A 22,429-nucleotide genomic window follows, 5' to 3' on the forward strand; every position below is an offset into this window, starting at 1 on the left:
AAATAAATCAATGCTACAGCCAAAATCATTCTTTTTCAACAAACTGCAATCAGTTTTCAATAGCATACCTTGTGGAAATGATTGCCAACAGAGAGTTAAAAAGCACCTGTCATCCTTCTCACACCAGCATGACGTAGTTTAATTCTTACGTCACTGTTTAATACACATTCTAGCATAAAACTGCTGTTATTGTTACTTTTCGGCATGTTTTAACAGGAGAGAAAACGTGTGTTAACAGAGAGATTCTCACGCCCACGTGCTGTTATAACACCTTTTTACATATATATGCGCGTTCCACGGCAAAGCATAAACGTATAACGGCCCCAAAACGGATAATTCAAAAGGAAATGACGTCAACGTGAAAAAAAACAACGTAGACATGGACATTCAATGACATTGAGGGACGATATATTCATTTACTTTGTTTTAACACGTTTTATGCTAGTTTTCGCATGTTCTTTTCATGTTATAAAGTTTTAAGATTTGACTTAACCCTTGCCGGGCCTCAGCATAAACGAGCGCATGTGACGACGTCGCTCGACCCGCGAGACAAAATATTTGCTATTTAGAGTACACAACTTTAGGGAAGGACAACATTTTTTCTACTCAGCTCAACTTGTTGTTTTTTGCCGGCTTTGTTGCTAATGCAAGTGATTGTGATGACACAGATGCGCTCTCAAGCATCTGGCTCAAAAAAAAGCTTTAAAGTGGGTGGCCGAATATTTACGACCTGGCCGAATTTACGACTCGAACCAGTATGTGACAAAAAAAAAATTAATCAATGTCTCTACTCTTGGAAAGTACTTGAAATTTTAAGAAACTGTAATAAATGATACATTTCTTTAGTTACTATCTTTAACACTGATTGTATGAAAGATATCATCGCGGGCTTAGCGCAAAACGGTTGTAACTGATATGAAATAAAGAAGGAGTTACAATCGTTTTGCGCTAAGCCCGCGTCATGCAATATTTCTAGTTTTCACTTATCGTTTCTGTATTGTGAAACAGACCTATGATTCGATACGCGTATCGCCAAACTGATGTATCATGATAAAATGAATTTCAAAATAACAGGCCTATGATACGATATGCGTATCGCCAAACTGATGTATCATGATAAAATGAATTTCGATGTATCGTTACACCCTTAGCCCCTGCTGATTTTTCCCTGAGTAAGTTGATTTTTAACATCACTGACCATGTTTAAAACATAAAAAGTGCAGTTTTTCAACTTTTTGTTATAACATTAAATTAAAAAACAAGAGCTGTCGGAGGACAGCAACGCTCGACTATTCAACAGCCTTGTCAATTGAATGAATACAAAAGTTGAAAAAGGGGCATAATTTTGTAAAATGCAAAGTAGAGGTATTGAACCTCTGTACTGCATGTCATATCATGACAGTGAACAAGTGTGTGAAGTTTCAATCCTTTCCAATTTGTGGATACTGAGATACCAGCTTACATACAAAAACTTAACAAAAAACTGCTAAGTCAAAGGGGCATAATTTTGTAAAAATGCCAAGTAGAGTTATGGGACCTTCACAGTGCATGTTAGATCATGACAGTGAACAAGTGTGTGAAGTTTCAATCCATTCCAATTAGTGGATACTGAGATATCAGATTACATACAAAAATTTAACCAAAAACTGCTAAGTCGAAAAAGGGGCATAATTTTGAAAAAAAAGAGAGTAGATTTATGGGACTTGCTTAGTGCATGTCAGATCATGATAGTGAACAAGTATGTGAAGTTTCAATCCATTCCCATTAGTAAGTACTGAGATACCAGCTTACATACAAAACCTTAACCAAAAATTTCTAAGTCGAAAAAGGGGCATAATTTTGTAAATAAGCAAAATAGAGTTATGGAACCTGTGCAATGTAGATCAGTTCATCACAGTGAATAAGTGTGTGAAGTTTCAATCCATTCCCACAAGTGGTTACTGAGTTACCAGCTTACATACAAAACCTTAACCAAAAATTTCTAAGTCGAAAAAGGGGCATAATTTTGTAAAAAAGCAAAATAGAGTTATGGAACCTGTGCAATGTAAGTCAGTTTGTCACAGTGAATAAGTGTGTGAAGTTTCAATCCATTCCCACAAGTGGTTACTGAGATACCAGCTTACATACAAAACCTTAACCAAAATCGGGACGCGGACGCGGACGCGGACGCCGACGCGGACGCCGACGCATGGGCGAGTGCAATAGCTCACTATTCTATGAATAGTCGAGCTAAAAACTTCTCCGAGGCAATGAAAAAGAATTAGGGTCCGGCCAAAAATTTAGGGTAGGTCAGGATACCGGAAACAAACTTGTATTTATTTGTGACAATGCTTGTTTTAAATATTAAGAGGATTTTAATTAATATTTTTGAGAGAATTTCAGCAGGCTCAATAGAAAAAAAGGTGGTAAATCAGCTTATATACAGAGTTGACTTGGTAGAAAACTTGAATGATTACTAATATCCTTATTACCATTTTTTTCACATTTTCATGCTCCCTTTCAGCTTTAAAAACTGCAAATCAAACATTTATTTTAAGTGATATTGCTAGGATATTGCAGTTCCACTAGCCAGATAGCTCAATTGGCAGAGCAACCCAAAATTGAGGAAATTACATATGGTAATTTGTGTTTTGGGGAGGTTCCAGGTTCGAATCCTGGTCTGGCTGTGCAAACTGTCGCGTTGTGAAGTTAACTTTTTCCAGTTTTTTATAGAAGATCTACAGGTAAAATATAACAAGAGCTGTCACAGGAGACAGCGCGCTCGACTATTTCGATGCTGGATAGTGAAACTGGGCACATCTGAGGAAACTAGAGCTGTCACTAAAGTGTTTAATGACTCCAATTGTGGATGAAGATATTGCACAATAGCCTGAGTCTATGTCAAAAATATCAACTTAAAGTAATAAGAGAGGTAAAGATAAAATGTATCAAAACACTATATAAATATATCCTAAGCAAAAAGGGGCATAATTCATTAAATATTGGTGCCAGAGTTATGCAGCTTGTGTCATACAGTGTTGGTGATGATGTTGAACAACTATTTTAAGTCTGAATCAAATCCATTCAGTAATAACAGGGACAGAGTGAAAGTGCATCAAAACTTTAACCTAAAATTCTAAGTAAAAAGGGGGAATAATTAATGAACAAGAGCTGTCTCCATAGGATGACACATGCCCCCGATGGCACTTTGAATGAATAGTTATGGCCGATGTTAGAGTTTAGGACCTTTGACCTACAGACCTGGGTCTTGCACGCGACACGTCGTCATACTGTGGTACACATTCATGCCCAATAATTTTAAAATCCATGCATGAATGACAAAGATATGGACCGGACACGCCCATCAATGCACTATCATGAAATATGACCTTTAACGTCTTAGTGTGACCTTGACCTTTGAGCTAGGGACCTGGGTCTTGCGTGCGACACGTCGTCTTACTGTGGTACACATTCATGCCAAGTTATTTGAAAATCCATCGATGGATGACAAAGATATGGACCGGACACGAATGCACTATCATGAAAAATGACCTTTAACGTCTAAGTGTGACCTTGACCTTTGAGCTACGGACCTGGGTCTTTCGCGCGACACGTCGTCTTACTGTGGTACACATTCATGCCAAGTTATTTGAAAATCCGTCCATGGATGACAAAGATATGGACCGGACACGAATGCACATCATGAAAAATGACCTTTAACGTCTAAGTGTGACCTTGACCTTTGAGCTACAGACCTGAGTCTTTCACGCGACACGTCGTCTTACTGTGGTACACATTCATGCCAAGTTATTTGAAAATCCATCCATCGATGACAAAGATATGGACCGGACACGAAAATTGCGGACACACCGACAGACTGACAGACCCACAGACCGACAGACGGACAGTTCAAGAACTATATGCCTCCCTTCGGGGGCATAAAAATTGGAGCCAGAGTTATGCACCTTGCGTCATATGGTGTGGGTGATGATCAAATCCATTCAGTAATAACAGAGACAGAGTGAAAGTGCATCAAAACTTTAACCTAAAATTCTAAGTAAAAAGGGGAAATAATTCATGAAATATTGATCCCAGAGTTATGCACTTTGTGTCATATGATAAGGGTAATGATGTTGAACAATTGTTTAAGTTTGAATCAGATCTACTCAGTAATAACAGAGATAGAGTGAAAGTGCATAAAACTTTAACCTGAAATTCTAAGTAAAAAGGGGAATAATTCATGAAAAATTGTACCAGAGTTATGCATCTTGTGTCATATGATGTGGGTGATGATGCTGAACAACTATTTCAAGTTTGAATCAAATCCATTCAGTAATAACAGAGGTAGAGTGAAAGTGCACCAAAACTTTAACCTGAAATTCTAAATAAAAAGGGGGAATAATTCATGAAAAAATGGTGCCAGAGTTATGCACCTTGTGTCATATGATGTGGGTGATGATGTTGAACAATTATTTTAAGTTTGAATCAAATCCATTCAGTAATAACAGAGATAGAGTGAAAGTGCATCAAAACTTTAACCTGAAAATCTAAGTGAAAAGGGGGGATAATTCATGAAATATTGGTGCCAGAGTTATGGACCTTATGTCAGATGATGTGGATGATGATGAGGAATAAGTATTTCAAGTTTGAATCAAATGCATCAAGTAATTACAGAGATAAGTTGAAAAAAGAAAAAGTGCACCAAAACTTTAACCAAGGTGGGAACACGGAAAGACGCCGACGCCGGGGCGAGTAGGATAGCTCTCCTTATACTTCGTATAGTCGAGCTAAAAATGCATTTTATTTACTTATATTGCTGTAATACTGTATTTACCTTGAAATAAATTTATTCCCCACTATTTTGTTTACTCTTGTGGGCATATTTGTACTCTTTGTTTTTTTAGCTCTTGTGATCACTCCGGCGTCTGTCGTCTGTCAACATTTAGCTTGTGTATGCTAAAGAGGCTTTATTTTTCAACTGATCTTCATGAAATTTTGTCAGAATGATTATCTTGATGGAATCTAGGCCAAGTTTGAAAATGGTTTTTCTGGGGTCAAAAACTAGGACACTATGTCAAATCAAAGAAAAGCCTTGTGTATGCGATAGAGGCTGTATTTTTCAATTGATCTTCATAAAATTAGGTCAGAATGATTGCCTTGATGAAATCTAGGTAGAGTTTGAATATGGGTCATCTGGGGCCAAAATGTAGGTCATAGGTATGTAGGTCATAGGTCATATCAAAGAAAACCTTGTGTATGCGATAGAGACAGTTTTTTTCAATTGATCTTCATGAAATTTGGTCAGAATAATTGCCTTGATAAAATCTAGGTCAAGTTTGAATATGGGTCAAACACTTTGTTTTTTGGGCCATGCGACCATCTATTTGCTGCATCTTGCAGCAATTTTTTACTTGTATGTGTTAAAGATTTATATTATTTAAACTTCAATTAAAAGTTGTTAAATAAAACTTGTTGGTTATTAACTATTATATTGGTCTCTCAAAAATGCAAGCCATTACTTCATGAGTGTAACAGAATGAGAATGTTTAAAAGTACGAAAAGAAAAAGGAAAGCTTGTTCACATTATAGGCATTATCTAAAAATACTACATATATACCATGAGGTCTGAAAGATTCTCAGATGCAATGTGAAAGTAGTTTGAAAATGACACCGGAAAGCGCACTTGGTTGAATGCCCTTTTGATGCCAAAGCGCACCCTAAATGTGCCCTTTTTCCTGGGAAGCACCATGCCCCTCTAAGATTCTAAGAGTCTGCAGGAAACACTATATATGTATGTTAAATACAGAGGTGCTCTGCCAGTGTGACAGCTATACATGAAAGTAGTATCTTAACAGCTATACATGAAAGAAAGTATCTTAAACTCAATTCTTGCTTTCACCAGCAACCAATGTAAGTGAAACAATGCGTGTTTAGAACTGTCAAATTTCCTCCTGTTAAGGACAAGTTTTGCGCACATGTTTTGAATACATTGCATCTTACGCACCTCACAGTTAGCTACACCATACAGTATGACATTGCAATTATCCAGATGTGAAATAACTAGAGACAAAACTAAAATTTCAGTGGCTGCTTTTGTTAAGTATTTCCGGATGTTCTTAGTTTGTAGGTAATTCAACATTGCTGTACGACATTTGCGATTTACATGATCTTTAAAATTCAAGGTTTTAGTTTTATAACCCCAAAGACACATGTGAAGTTTCAAATCAATATCTGCATTAGTTTTAGAGAGAGATAGTAACTTGCATGTAAAACTTTAACCAGGATTTTCTAAGTCCAAAAGAGGGAATAATTTGCTCAAAATACATGTCAGAGTTATGGAACTTGACCCAGTGAGGTTGGTAATTGACCTAGAAAAAGAAAAAATAAGTTTCAAAGCTATATGCCTTTAAATGATAGTTGTATGTACTTGAAATCAAAACTTTAACCAAAGTGTGACGCCGATGCCAGGTTGAGTAGAATAGCTAGACTATTTGAAGAATACTCGAGCTAAAAACTGACCTAAACACAAAACTTAACCAAGAAATCTGAAGTCCAAAAGGGGTCATAATTTTTTGCAAAAAGTAGGATGACCTAGAAATCATCAAGACAAACATTCTGACCAAGCTTCATAAAGATGGAGTCACAACAGTTTTTTGTGGCCTCTAAAGAGTTCACAAGCTTTCACTTTGATCTAGCCTAACGACTTAGTTTTTGACCCACATGACCAAGTTTCAAATCTGGCCTAGGCTTAAAATAAAATTAAGTTTGTTTGACCTTTACCGACCGACCCGAAAAAATTGCCCCGACTCAAATAATTTTATTGCATTCCAGAGAAAAAAAATATTTTTATTTTCTTATCAAAGAGAAAAACTTATTTTGGTGCTTGAAACTGGCGATTATTTTATTTAACAAATGCGTACATAATTATGGCAAGTGAGAAAGTAACCTGCGGTCAGCTAGTAGAAATCGATAAAGCGGACTGTTTATCATCTCGTGTATTCCGAAAACGTGTCAACTATGCCGATAACATTGCCTAAGGCCATAGGATGCAGACGACAATCAAACCGCTTATAACCGGAAGGCAATCTGACGAAAGGACATAATTTTACAAATCTAGTATCTAATTTACCCGCTAAACGTAAAGAAACCAAAACGTCAGGCCGGTACTTTTCCATTTCTATCGTAATATCTAATTTCCATCACTCGACGTTACTTTTGTTTACACATACACAAAAAAAAACGCGCGTAGTGCATTCATTTTTTGTTAATATCGCATCAATATTTTTTTAGCACCGCTTAAGAAGTAATATAGTTTGAATTCTATAACGACTTTAATAAGATATCGACAGGAATATAGGCAAAATTCTATAAAAACGGTCAAATTTAAATTTAGTTCTTTGTAAAATTTCAAACTGTGCGATCTTAAAATTACTTATTTCTTTCTAAGAGTAAATAAATGATAAATTCTATGCGCATAAAGTTCAGACTTTTGACCAGAAGGTACAAAAAAAAAAAAAAAAAAAAAAATCTTAATGAAAAAGCGTCAGCAATTTAAATACATGGCGTAAAACGACTTTTGGCAAACAGATTTATGTTAGTGCGGCAAAATAGCTCACAGAGGTAGGATATCCACAATTATCGTTTGACACATTTACCTGTCAGTTTATACAGGATATTGAATTGGCTTTAAGAAATTAAAGAAGAAACTTTTTTATTGATTAATTCAAAGAACCGAGGCGGTACGATCAAACAGTGATGTGTTATATGGTGCGAAAACATGACGTAATTCCATGACAATCTCGGGCAACTGTAACGCTTTGATCTCCACTTCAGATGCCATGATACCTACACACTTCTTTTAGCTCTTTGAGGGGGGTGTTAATTGATGATGAAAACAAGGACAAGGACTAAGTTTATCAACAGAATAATTACCGATAATAGTTTACGCTTTTTATTACGCTTTCAACATTGGGTGGATTAAGATTATTGTGTCCATATTTTTGCGACTCTTTACAAAATAATCAATATTTCGGGAAATAAGTCTTGAGAAAGTGAAAATAACTAGTCCTAACATTTTTGGAAAATACGGTAAGGGCTAGACTGTGATTATTTTTACTATCGATGCAGTTATTATGGAGAGCAACTAGGTGGTGGTGATTACTAAAATACCCTGAAAGAAAAATGTCTGCTGTGAAAACGAAATTTAAGAAGAACAAATATGATTGATTACAAAGGAAACGTAATGTACATGAGATTATTATTTGTCTACTATGTGTTATATTTGAAATTTGCTTGTACATAATACTGCTTTCATAACAGTGACAGTATTGCGGCAATTGACAGGCGTGTGGTGGAAAATTTGATTATCTGTGAAAATATATTATGAACTGACTTAATTGTTGATTTCAAAATGTCTTTGATCAGAGATCGTTTTGAAATGCATTTGTTCGAAGTGAGAAAATCTCAGTTTCCGAATTTCAAGAATTTGACAAGAACGTAAATGTTTTGAAATATGACAAGCTAGATAGTTTTAATATTTTAATTTTGTAATGCCAGAACAAAGAGGTATAAAAAATCGAATACTTCTTTTGCCAGGACAATGGCATAATAAATGTCTGATGTCGGGGAAACCCAATCTTGTTTCTGTTCTTAGTAATATGACCAATACGTGCAAGTAGCTTGAAGCTAAAAAATTATCACTTTTGCTTGCATACTGCCATAACCGTTGTAAAAACCTTCTAAAACTCATAGAAAGTTATTATCTATTGAAGTAAGCATCCAACACTTGTTGAAAATAAGCTGTAATTCAGTAGTGTTTAGATGCCAAATATTTTCGCGACTGTATCGTTTTGTACTTTTAAGCGCAGATGTAGGGAAAACATTTTTGATATATATATAAAGAAAAAGTATAGACATGAAAGATACTCAAAAACTTGGTCAACTTTGCCTTATGTGCAAATTAAGTCTGTGCCCATATTGTGTGTGCATGAATAGGGCTAGGGGTTTATTACAAGCATACATTTAACAGAGCATCTTCCGAGATTATCTACAAGCAATAGGTATTAATAAATAGACTTTAATTTTTATTATTACTGAGACAAAAAACATTAAAAAAAACTAAAATATAATAAAATTATTTACCTACCTACCTACCCACTGTAAAAATACTGGGTCGGTAAAGGTCAAACAAACTTAATTTTAATTTAGGCCCTAGAGATCATCAAGACAAACATTCTGACCAAGTTTCATAAAGACTGAGTCACAACTGTGGCCTCTGAGTGTTCACAAGCTTTGCCTTTCATCTGACCTAGTGACCTAGTTTGACCCCACATGACCCAGTTTCAATCTTGACCTATAGATTATCAAAACAAACATTCTGACCAACTTTTATAAAGACTGAGTCACAACTGTGGCCTCTAGAGTGTTCACAAGCTTTTCCTTTCATCTGGCCTAGTGACCTAGTTTGACCCCACATGACCCATTTCAATCTTGACCTATAGATTATCAAAACAAACATTCTGACCAAGTTTTATAAAGACTGAGTCACAATTGTGGCCTTATATATAGTGTTCACAAGCTTTTCCTTTCATCTGGCCTAGTGACCTAGTTTGACCCCACATGACCCAGTTTCAATCTTTACCTATAGATTATCAAAACAAACATTCTGACCAAGTTTTATAAAGACTGAGTCACAATTGTGGCCTTATATATAGTGTTCACAAGCTTTTCCTTTGATCTGACTGGGTGACCTAGCTTTTGACCCCACATGACCCAGATTCGAATCTGACCTTCAGATCATCAAGGCAAACATTCTGACAAAGCTTCAAAACGATTGAGTCACAACTGTTCACAAGCTTTTCCTATGATCTGACCGGGTTACCTAGTTTTTGACCCCACATGACCCAGATTCGAATCTGACCTTCAGATCATCAAGACAAACATTCTGACAAAGCTTCAAAAAGATTGAGTCACAACAGTTACTGTTCACAAGCTTTTCCTATGATTTGACCGGGTTACCTAGTTTTTGACCCCACATGACCCAGATTCGAACTTGATCTTCAGATCATCAAGACAAACATTCTGACCAAGTTTCATAAAGACTGGGTCACAACTGTGGCCTCTAGAGTGTTCACAAGGCAAATGTTGATGACGACGGACTACAGACAATGACCGGTCACAATACCTCACATTGAGCACTTCATATTTAGGTGTTTCATGGTTGTTATTTTTAGAACGAGGAAAGCCCAGCGCATCTGCAAGTTGCAGTAGTTTTCATAGTAATTTTCCATGACGTTACATCGTGCATAGATAGAAAAGAAACCCGCTGTCTTTGGTTGCAAATTACTCAATAAATTTTAATAGTAACCACAAAAAAAGTCATGATGTTTTATGCAAATATTGATGACGAAATCCCATACTTTGCATTAGTAAACATCTGGAATTCATTTCTTTAACAAGCAAATTCGATGAATTGGTATACCCCGCCGAAAGGGCTTGAGGTGAGGATTGGTAAAAAAATATTTCTGGCAAAAAGTTAAGGATGTTACTAAGAAGCAAATAATTTCATTAGTCAAAATCATTTTAACAGAAAATGAATGGGTCTTTTTTTTTTTGGTGGAGGGGGGGAGGGGGGGCAGTGGGGGTGACCAGGTGAGGGTACAAAATTTCACCTGTTGTTTATAAATATTGATGGAAAATTAAAAAATGAAAAAAAAAAAAAAAAAATGGGGGGGGGATGGGGATGCATGATCGGGGTGGTGGGCAAGACCGAGTGGAGAGTGAGGTGGGGTAACGGTACAATTTTGCATGCTAATAAATATTCATGGAGGGTTTGAAAAAAATAATAAAAAGATTTTTTTTTGGGGGGGGGGGGGGGGAAGGAGAGGGTGTGACCAAGCCAAGATGGTGACCAAGTGTGGGTACAAAACTTAACATGTTTATACTAAATGTTCATGGAAAAGAATGAAAGAAGTTTAATGAAATTCTACCAATCGGTTTGTTTGTTATGTACAAATCTGTAGATTTTTAAACAATCAAACTCTAAGGAAAATTGACCAATTGAAAAAAAAAATGACAGGCATCATCGAAGTATGTTGGTTCATATTTATTTCAAGTTTCATGAATTTCTACCAGCTTGTTACTGAGAAATGGCTGCAGACGTGGACTTTTCATTAAATCAAGGGCAATAACTCTAAGGGAAATTGACCAATCCGATAAAAAACCTGACGGGCATCATTGCAGTATGTTGGTGCATGTTTATTTCAAGTTTTATGAAATTCTACTTGACAGTTACTGAGAAATGGCTGCGGACAGACATTTTTGGGCATTTTTCATTAAATCAATGGCAATAACTCTAAGGGAAATTGACCAATCCAAAAAAAAAACTTGACGGGCATTGTCGCAGTATGTTGGTTCACGTTTATTTCAAGTTTCATGAAATTCTACCTGCCAGTTACTGAGAAATAGCTGCGGACGCATGGACGGACAGACGCACGCACGAACAGATGCCCATTGTTTGAAAACAATAGAATGACTACTTAAGGAACAAAAGAATTAAGTTGTTACGGAATGAATACAAAGGATTTCTATTGTCCTAGGCCACACCTCCTACCACCTAAGGTACCAATCGTATGAGCGGACGGACGCACGGACGGACAACTCCATTTCAATACCCCCCTCCCGATTTCATCTGTAGGGGATAAAAAAAGAATAAAAATAAAGCAATTGATTATGAGACATGTGGATCTAAGTATTTGTTCAAATGGCTGATAATCAAGAATATACGTATCTATCGGGTAATCGATAGACTCGGATCAATACGTATCTGTTTGGTAATCGATAGATATGGGGATAACGACGTATCAGTGTGGTAAAGGGTTAAATATTTCCAGTTTATGAGGCAGACCTTCATTAAAGATATACATGAAAGTACAAACCTTGTCTAGAAGTTGGTCAATGGAATATTTTGACTTTGTTTTCTTTTCCCCCTTCCCCACATCCTTGGAAACTTCTCTTAATCTTCTTTTCCTTTCTTCTGTAAATACAGTATACATGTACTTGAAGAGAGAGCAGATTCTGAATATATTTAAAGGAACTTTTCTATTAGGCTTCAAAGCTCATAATAAGTAATGTCTCCAATAGTGAGAAAGCTACAAGTAATATCAACTGGACTCTTATGAGCCACTTCATAAGTAAGTGAGTCAATTTCAGCAGAGAGGAAATTTTTATTTCTTTTAATCCTTCACTAACAATTTGATAGACAAGAGCACCAGTGAGTGGAGCATAATATGACCAAAACTATACCCTATCATATTTGAGAATCATAGGTGAAAGCATTCTGAATTTGACACTAAATAGCATGGTGCTGGTCATCCAAGCACCATCACACCATCTGATCACTTCACATGCCAGTGACCATGAGCTTTGGGTTTTTAATGAATAGGATCTGACCTTTAAGCTCAATCTGTGACCTTGACCTTTGACCTACAGACCCAGTTCATTTGCTCTGGATACTGTCTCATTGTAACCTACCTACATGCCAAGTCAAAATCCAATCCCTTGGATGGTTAGAAAGTTATGCTCCAGACAGTTTTGACCTTTTAGCTTAATTTGTGACCTTGTCCTTTGATAGCCGGTTCAAGCACTCTACATATCATCTCATCACCATCTATGCCAAGTTTAAAGTCAATATGTTCAATGGTTATAATGTTATGCTCCGGACACTAATTATGACGGACAGATGGAGCACCATCTAATAATACATCAGATTTTTTAAAATGGGCATATAAAAAGTAAAGTTTAAACTGATCAAAAAGAAAGTTTTGAAATATATGATTTTATCAGAAAAAGCAACAAAAACTTGTCATTATACACTCAAACCGTGAATAAATTTTACTAATGATCCTGAAAATAGGATGCTAGAGTACAAGCTTAAACTTTTGTTTGTTGCACAACATCATTAAGCTATGTAATGACAATAAGTTAACCTAATAGTGTAGGCTATAAGGCTGAAAATATGGCCAAATTGTGCACTTTTTAGAAGAGTTTTGATCTTTATCTAATACAATACAACTATCTATAACGGAACAGTTTAGATGTAGAACCCACCTCTACCAAGCCTTTTATGGTAAATAATAAGGGTCAGAGTTATGCCCCTTGAAATCATTTATAAAAGGTATTAGTAAACAACACCCACCATATACTTTTTTATGAAATACAAATTCCCAACATTTTATGCGAAATGTATGTCAGAGGAAATTATTAATCAGTCTGGGGGCTAAAAATTGAAATAGATATGCATATATGAGAGCTACGGCCCTTGAATTTGTAAAATTATAGAAAAATTGGACAACACTTATAATGGTACATTTAATGTTTGATTTTTGAAAAGTTTTGTTTAGCTATCTTTCCGAAAACGATGTTGTAAGTAGTAAATGACATGTTGATTAGTTGTGAAGCCCTATTTTTATGCCCCCGTTCTAAGAAGGAGGAGTATATTGTTTTTCAGAAGTCGGTCGGTCTGTCTGTCGGTCTTTTAATATGTTAAACAATCGGTTTCCGGATGATAACTTAAGAACGCTTAAACCTAGGATCATGAAATTTGATAGGGAAGTTGGTCATAACCAGCAAATTTATTTTCATTGATTTTGAGGTCAGTAGGTCAAAGGTCAAGGTCACAGTGACCTGGAATAATTAAACAGTTTCTTGACGATAATTTGGAAACGCTTGGTCCTGGAATCACGAAACTTAAAAGAAAGGTCGATCGTGACTAGCAGATGACTTTTATTGATTTTGACGTCAGTAGGTCAAAGGGCAAGGTCACATTGACGAAGAACAGGTCTACAGTTTTCAGATGATAACTCAAGAATGTTTGTGCATAGGATTATGAAAGTCGATAAGGAGGTTGGTCATGACCAGCAAATGATCTCTATCGATTTTTAGGTCACTTTGTCAATGTTTAAAGTCACAGTGACCCGGAACATTTAAACAGTTTCTGGACAATAACTTGGAAACGCTAGGTTGATCATGACCAGCACATGACCACTACTGATACTGAGGTCAGTAGGTCAAAGGTCAAGGTCAAATTGACGAAGAACGGGTAAACCGTTTCCAGATGATATCTCACGGATGTTTTGACATAGGATTTTGAAAGTTGATAAGGAGATTTGACACGACCGTCAGATGATCTCTGTCGACGTTGAGATCAGTAGGTCAAGATCACAGGGATCCAGAACAGTCAAACAGTTTCTGGACGATGACTTGAGAACCCTTAGGCCTAGAATCATGAAACTTTATCGGGTGGTTGATCATAACCAAAGGATGACTCCTATTCATGTTGAGACCAGTAGGTCAAAGGTCAAGTTCACAGCGATCCGGAACAGTTGAACCGTTTCCGAATGATAACTTGAGAACGCTTAGGATTAGAATCACGAAATTAACGAAACTTGATAGGGTGGTTGATCATGACCAGCAGATGACCCCTGTTGATTTTGAGATCAGTAGATCAAAGGTAAAACATTGACCCAGAACAGTTAAAGTATTTTGTCAAATAACAAGAAAATGCTTTGGTCTAAAATCAGATTTGATCTAGAGGTCATTTATGACTAGCAAATGACCTTTTATTTTGATTTGATGTCAGTACGTCAAACGTTCAGTGCACAATGACCGAATAGGTTCTGTTTTTGTGCAGTAACTGAATGCATCAGGGGTGGAGGGGGTGGGGGTCATTTCATGATCTACGAGCTTTTTTTCTCAATATTTTAATCTGTCTGTCTGTCCGTCTCTATACACTATCTTTGGCTGTCAATGTCCGACACATATCAGATTCTTGCCTTCAGCACCGTTATTTCAGTTTTCTGTCCTTGAGAAATATCCAACAATTTGTTCTCAGGGTCAAGAACAAGTTTAAACCTTCAGATCAAGGTCAGATGCGAGTAAAGGAAAATTAATAACATAAACACAATTATTAGCCATAAGCTTCTCACCATTACAAATCTTTAAGATGTTCCCTTAATGTAAGCATTGCAGGACATGATTCCAAAAGGAGTAAACCGTTTAATAAAACAATATTTATCTAGTGACATTTGAAATTCAAGTTAATCAGGAGTCATAAACAAAAATAACCTTTTAGTATCCGCGACGCAAAGTATAAAATGTTTTGTTATAAATGAACATGTCAAAACCTTGTCTTCATACATGCATATATTGAGCTTAATATGAAAACGTTGGGAATCTACGAGTCGTCAGGTGATAAGAGGGGGAGGGGGTGGGGGTGGAGGGGAATTGGCCCTTGTATTTATTCACATTTTCATGTTCTACTGATATATCGACACTTACCGGTGACTGTGGCACAGTGGTTAAGGCGTCCTCCTCGGGATCAGGAGGTCGTAGGGGGATGCTTATCATGGGACTCGTTCCGAAAAGGCCGGTTCGTGAGCCACGAGCAAGTTAGATGAACGGTTACCGACTTCTATCCGCCCGGCCCTTCGCAAAGTGCTAGGAGTTGGGAGGCAGTTGGTACGCACAATAAATGTGTCTCATAAAACAAATTGGCTAGCCCTTTTAAAAGGGGTGACACGATAATAAGCAAGATCTTTTATAAAATAGACACGATTAAAACATCAGTGCCGTAACAAGCCCTGAAAAAACACAGATGCAGAATTCTTTCGGAAAAAGAGTTATAACATAGTTACATATTTGTATTATAATGTGTGTATGAATTATTGTTTTGTAATTGATTTTATTTACATGTATTACATATTTATTGCATTTAAATTTTGTCTTAAAGTTAAACATATAACCAATTTGCCGGGTCACGAATTCTGTTTGCAATGTTGTAAACAACAGATGTTATATGTGTGCTACATCACGTTCCTTACAGTATCCTTGTATTTTTGAAGCTTTATCGTGTGCGTTTAAATTCATAATTCGTAACTCTAGTAATATGTTAATTCAGACGTGTATGGCAAGCCAGTTGTCCAATAATTACGTGATCCCTAGTTCACGGTCGAAAAACTAGGATTAACGATCGATAAACTAGGTTTTTCGAACGTAAAACTAGGTTTTTCAAATACTAACCTATATATTCAAGCGAAAACATATGATAACGCCGTGAACCATAGTTCACGCTCGTAAATATAGGTTCACAATTGTAAACCCCAGTTCACGGTCGTAAACATAGGTTCACGTTCGTAAACTATGGTTTATGAGCGTGAACCGGGGTTTATGAGCGTAAACATAGGATAACGATCGTAAACAAAGGATAACAACCGAAACTCATAGTTCAATCGAGAAACCTAGTTTATCAAACGTAAACCATGGCTTACGGTCGATATATTACGATTATAGAATCAACAATGAATTTCGGTCGTGAACATGGGTTTACGGCCATGAACCTATGTTTATGACCGTGAACCATTGTTTACGGACCTGAACCTATATTTTCGAGCGTGAACCTATGTTTACTAACGTGAACTTGGGTTTACGAGCGTGAATTTAGGTTTACGTTCGATAAACCAGGTTTTTCAAACGTAAAACCAGGTTTTTCAAATACTAACAAACTTTTTCGAGCGAAAACATAGGATAACGTCGTAAACCATAGTTCACGCTCGTAAACGTAGGTTCACGTTCGTAAACCCAAGTTTACGGTCGTAAACATAGGATAACGACCGAAATTCATAGTTCAATCGAGAAACCTAGTTTATCGAACGTAAACCATGGTTTACGATTGATATACTTGGATTATGAAATCAACTATCAATTTTGGCCGTAAACTTATGTTTACGGTCATGAACCTACATTTACGAGCGTGAACCTAGGTTTACGGCCGTGAACTACAGTTTACCTTCGTAAAACCGTGTTTATCGATTTGTAACAATATGGCAAGCCAATTGTCCAATAATTACGTGAACCCTAGTTCACGGTCGAAAAACTAGGATAAACGATCGATAAACTAGGTTTTTCAAATACTAACCTACATTTTCGAGCGAAAACATAGGATAACGCCGTGAACCATAGTTCACGCTCGTTAATGTAGGTTCACGATTGTAAACCCCAGTTCACGGTCGTAAACATAGGTTCACGTTCGTAAAGTATGGTTTACGAGCGTGAACCGGGGTTTACGAGCGTAAACATAGGATAACGATCGTAAACATAGGATAACGACCGAAACTCATAGTTCAATCCAGAAACCTAGTTTTTCAAACGTAAACCATGGTTTACGGTCGATAAATTAGGATTATAGAATCAACAATGAATTTCGGGCGTGAACATGGGTTTACGGCCATGAACCTATGTTTACGGACGTGAACCTATGTTTATGAACGCAAACTTGGGTTTACGAGCGTGAACTTAGGTTTACGTTCGATAAAACCAGGTTTTTCAAACGTAAAACCAGGTTTTTCAAATACTAACCTAGTTTTTCGAGCGAAAACATAGGATAACGTCGTAAACCATAGTTCACGCTCGTAAACGTAGGTTCACGTTTGTAAACCTAAGTTTACGGTCGTAAACATAGGATAACAACCGAAATTCATAGTTCAATCGAGAAACCTAGTTTATCGAACGTAAACAATAATTGGATACAAGTAAAGATGGGATTTCAAGGGTCCTCCCCAAGAGTACTTTGATATTATAAAAGACAAAATGGTGCATTTTAAGACATCTCTGATAAAGAATTTGAGAGAATCAGGTTGAAATGTACACATTTCCCAGCTGCATAACTAGAGTAGAAATAGAGATGGGGTCCAGGGTCCTCCCCGCAAAATTTTAAATTGATAGAATATAAATGGGACATTTACACCATCTCTGACAAAAAACCTTAGCAAATCAGGTTAAAGTGTACGCATACGACTACTCATCTGTGTAATTTGAGTAAAAGTAGAAGTGGGGTTCGGGACCCTCTTAGAGAAATGTGGAAAAATCAATGAAGAGAAGAGGTAGTGGGCTCAGAAGTACTTAAGTTCCACAAAAAAGTGGTACGTTTTTAAAGCCAGATTATGAAATTGTTAGTAAAACTTTGTGTGATTCACAAGCAAAAGTACAAAATTGAATGCTTATATGAGAAATGATTGGAGGGAATGTGTGACTATGTTTAGGAGTTACCGTTGACTCTACAATCGTACAAGAACCATAACGCAATGTCTCTTTCGTAAGCCAGTGTAAAAAAAGTCAAGTCGAGATATCATTTCCATCAATATGTACATATGACTCGGGCATTTCTTGATTGGACACATCAAAATGAGTTTTCAGTACACAGAAATCCTAAAATGGACAAAGAAATATTTACATCTATGAAGAGGATTTGAATAAACCATTTACAACAAGTGAATGAAGTATTGCCATGCAATACAAAGTCCCCTACTGGAAGGCACCTAATTTTCTCTACTGCAGTATAACATAATGAACTGATATCTGTCAATGATGTATAAACAATATTGTACTACATATACAATATGTTATAACAACACACTTGGATTAAAATGTGCATATATAAAAAACCCCAGTTGTTTTCATCTTGAATTTTTTTGGCTGATTATAAAAATGTTATCATGTAAGTTATTTATAGTAACAACAAAGGGAAATTAATCTTTAAAAAAAAAAAAAAAAAAAAAAAAATAATATAAGTCCACAAGAAACTCTTTACCAGGGTAGAGATAGGTCAAAATACACCTAAAAATTGGATGTAACATGCATGCTGTACCACAGAAAAGTGGTCTCGATTTTTCTCTACCGCCAGTAATAAAAAAGTTACAATAAATCTATTTATAGTAATAACAAAGGGACGTAATTCTAAAAACAAGGGTGCTTCATGGTGGTGAACATTTGGTCCAAGTTACATCAAAATCCCTCCATGCATGAAGAAGACATGTTCCGTACAAAGTCATTCTTGAATTTGACCTTTGACCTCTAAATATGACCTTGACCTTAGACCTAGGGACCTGGTTCTTGCGCATGACATGTTGTCTCATCCAGGGGAATATTTGTGCCAACTGATATCTAAATCCTGCTTTGCATGACAAAGTTATAGACCGGACAGGAAAAAAATCCTCTTGACCTTTGATCTCAAAGTGTGACCTTGACCTTTAAGCTAGGGACTGAGTGTTGCGCATGACACGTCGTCTCATCATGGGAAACATTTGTGCCAAGTAATATTAAAATCCCTTCATGGATGGCAGAGTTATGGATGGGACAGGAAAAAAACTCTGTTGACCTTTGACCCCCAATTGTGACCTTGACCTTTGAGCTAGGGGTCCCGGATTTGCGCATGACACGTCGTCTCATCATGGGGAACACTTGTGCTAAGTGATATTAAAATCCCTTAATGAATGTCAGAGTTATGGACCGGACACGAAACAGACCCTGTTCATGCTATGTTAACATTTGACTGCTAAGTGTGACCTTGACCTTTGAGCTAGGGGTCTGAAAGTTGTGCATGACATATCGTCTTATTATGAGGTACATTTGTGCCAAGTAATATTAAAATCCCTTCATAGATGGGAGAGTTATGGACCAGACAGGAAAAAAGCCTTGTTGACCTTTGACCTCCAATTGTGACCTTGACCTTTAAGCTAGGGGTCCAGGTTTTGCGCACGACACGTCGTCTCCTCATGGGGAACATTTGTGTCAAGTAATATTAAAATCCCTTCAAGGATGACAGAGTTATGGACCGGACACAAAATTGCGGACGGACGGAATGACAGAATGACGGAATGACAGAATGACGGAAAAGCGCATTCCTATAGTCCCCGAAACTGGTTTTCAACCAGTAGGGGACTAAAAATACCTGAGTATATAGACAAATCAGGTAAAATATTTTTATGAAATGTATCTGTTTTGTTTAGAGCGAAAACAGAACTTTTATGGATATATCAAATGTAAAAAAAAGGAAGAAAAAACCACGTTGCTTAAAAAAAAACACCGAGGAATCTGCCTAGGTGTGCCTCAACGTAGTTACGGCTTACGGCACTGAACGTGCGAAAAACATTGCCGCAAAATCGTCAACTGATGTATACTTTTTTTATATAAAACTTGTCGTTTTCTATTTAGCCCGTTAAACAATTTCATTTCGTCGATGATAACATCTGAAACTTGTCTTCAATTATTCTGCGATATACGTGATAACTTCAGTATGTTGTCAGATGTAAATGATGTCATTGATTTATCTATGGTGGCTTTTAGGGTGTTTCGTGATGTTGCATTGGCGTGCGCGTGATTTAGGCAACACGTTTCTTTGTGTCGTCCTGGCACACACCTCAAACATCATAACAAAAAGTGTGTGTGTTGTTTTGGTATGCGCACAACTTGACAAAACAAACTGATAAAGATACACAGAACTCGACATAAAGATACATTAAATTTCGTATTTAACATAGAGCTCGAGTCGTTACTTGACTTTTATACATCTGAAGGATTCTAAAACTGTCGTGGAGAAATTGTTTCTTTTTTTTTGGTGCAGTGAAGAGAAAACGTCCGGTAAGAGGACTGTGCACACAGACTACTTTCAGTGTTCAGTGTGACCACAGAGGCAGAATCGGCGAATTACTACCTTCATTCCTTATTTGAGCACTTTCTCAAGAATCTGCGCATTTAGAGTAGTAACAAAGTCATAAAGCTCGCTTTGACAATTTGCCTTATTTCATATGAACGTCTTATTGGCTATCATCTGCATGATTTTTTTTATAGTATTTGTCAATATTTACAAATGAATACTTGCATAATTGCAATAAATACTATTTGTCACGGTCCAGTTGTTTTTGTCATAAGCTTCTGAACACTGTATGAAAACATTGCAATGAACTTGTGAACTAAAAAGTTTCAGATCAATCTACTTATGCGTACACTGATATTTTATCCACTTTTATGTTAATTCTAGTTGTCACGGCTGCAACCTTAATCTTTACATGATTTTTTTACAAATTAAGTCAATGTATACATCTTTTACATGCAGAATGCTTAAATCAATAAAGTTCGACAGGCTCCAATAATTTTGCAACAAACACCAAACAAATATATGTGTCGCGTCGGCATTTAAAAGACAAATATTTGTACAAGATATTTTTAGAATTGAGCAAAAATTAAAAAAGTTATGAAAAGTACAATGAAAATCTCCACTGGTAAAGTTTCCTAAAAATCGGCCTATATTTTGTAAAATACTTCATGCAGCGATGGGTTCTACATCAAAATTGTAATATTATGATACAATACGCAGGACTCATACAAATTTAAAACTCTTCTAAAAAGTGCACAATCATCTGGCTTATAGCCTACACTATAACCAGTATTCCTGGCTTTTGTAAAATAAACCTCTCCATAAGTATTGACAACTTCGTAACATGCAAGAACAAGAGCACCGCAATGCCGAGCAATATATGCCTGATGGCATGACCTTTGACCCCTAAGTGTGAAAATAAAATGGCTGCTGATAAAAGATGATTCAAATGACATGAAAATGTTATGTAATACATGCATGGTTATGAAAGAAAAACTTAAACTCACTAGCGTTTTGGCCAGTAATGGTTGTCCAAACATACAAATTTCAAGCATACTGAGACACAATGTCAGTGCAGAACATCAAAATGCGTGTAAGGGTTGTTAAAAAGACGTAAACGAAAATGAAATAGCCCAAGCAGAAGGTTTGACATTTAAGCCCTATGACAGTAATGTGAGTATTTCATCTGAAGAACAGAAACTATTCAAAACTGTCTATTTTGCTGCTAAGTCGGAATTACCATCAGGAACTATAAACGGGTTACTTTCATTACAGTTCTTGAATAGCGTGGACATAAAATACAAAAACCTTAGTTGGGATACTATTACTGAAATCCAGTGTTCCTTGTGTCAGGTGTTGAAAGATGAACTTGTTGATGAAATTAATGTTTCAAACTAGAAGATGCTTTTGTAAAAAAGCGCATATCTCCCCCAATGCATAGTCTAATAGGCAAGTAGTCAATAGGGGACAGGAGCGAGTCAAAGAGACACTGATGGTTGGCTGTAATAGGGATCATCTACTTGGCATGTCCAGTCATCCCACAAATTTCAACATTATGGGCTTAGTGGTTCTCAAGTTATTGTTCAGGCTCCTGTGACCTTGACCTTTGATCAAGTGACCCCAAAATCAATAGGGGTCTTCTACTCTGCATGTCCAATCATCCTATTAAGTTTCAACATTCTGGGTCAAGTGGTTCTCAAGTTATTGATCAGAAACGGTTTTCCATGTTCAGGCCCCTGTGACCTTGACCTTTAATAAAGTGACCCCAAATTCAATAGGGGTCATCTATTCTGCAATGACGAATCAACCTATGAAGTTTCAACATTCTGGGTCAAGTGGTTCTCAAGTTATTGATCGGAAATGGTTTTCAATGTTCAGGCCCCTGTGACCTTGACCTTTGATGGAGTGAACCCAAAAACAATAGGGGTCGTCTACTCCAGCAGCCCTACCATCCTAGGAAGT

At 36.7% G+C, this 22,429-nt stretch overlaps 1 protein-coding gene across 2 annotated transcripts in view; it reads right to left on the reverse strand.

The window, feature by feature from the left end:
• Positions 1 to 22,429, reverse strand: part of LOC123524457 (uncharacterized) — a 229,434-nt gene that overhangs the window by 170,340 nt on the left and 36,665 nt on the right. For both annotated transcript variants that reach the window (XM_053538851.1, XM_045302666.2), the window contains exon 2: positions 11,916 to 12,013. In XM_053538851.1, coding sequence (XP_053394826.1) covers positions 11,916 to 12,013 — 98 coding nt within the window. The remainder of the gene's footprint in view (positions 1 to 11,915; positions 12,014 to 22,429) is intronic.

This window comes from Mercenaria mercenaria, chromosome 3 (assembly GCF_021730395.1).
Source record: "Mercenaria mercenaria strain notata chromosome 3, MADL_Memer_1, whole genome shotgun sequence".
Lineage (NCBI taxonomy): Eukaryota > Metazoa > Mollusca > Bivalvia > Venerida > Veneridae > Mercenaria > Mercenaria mercenaria.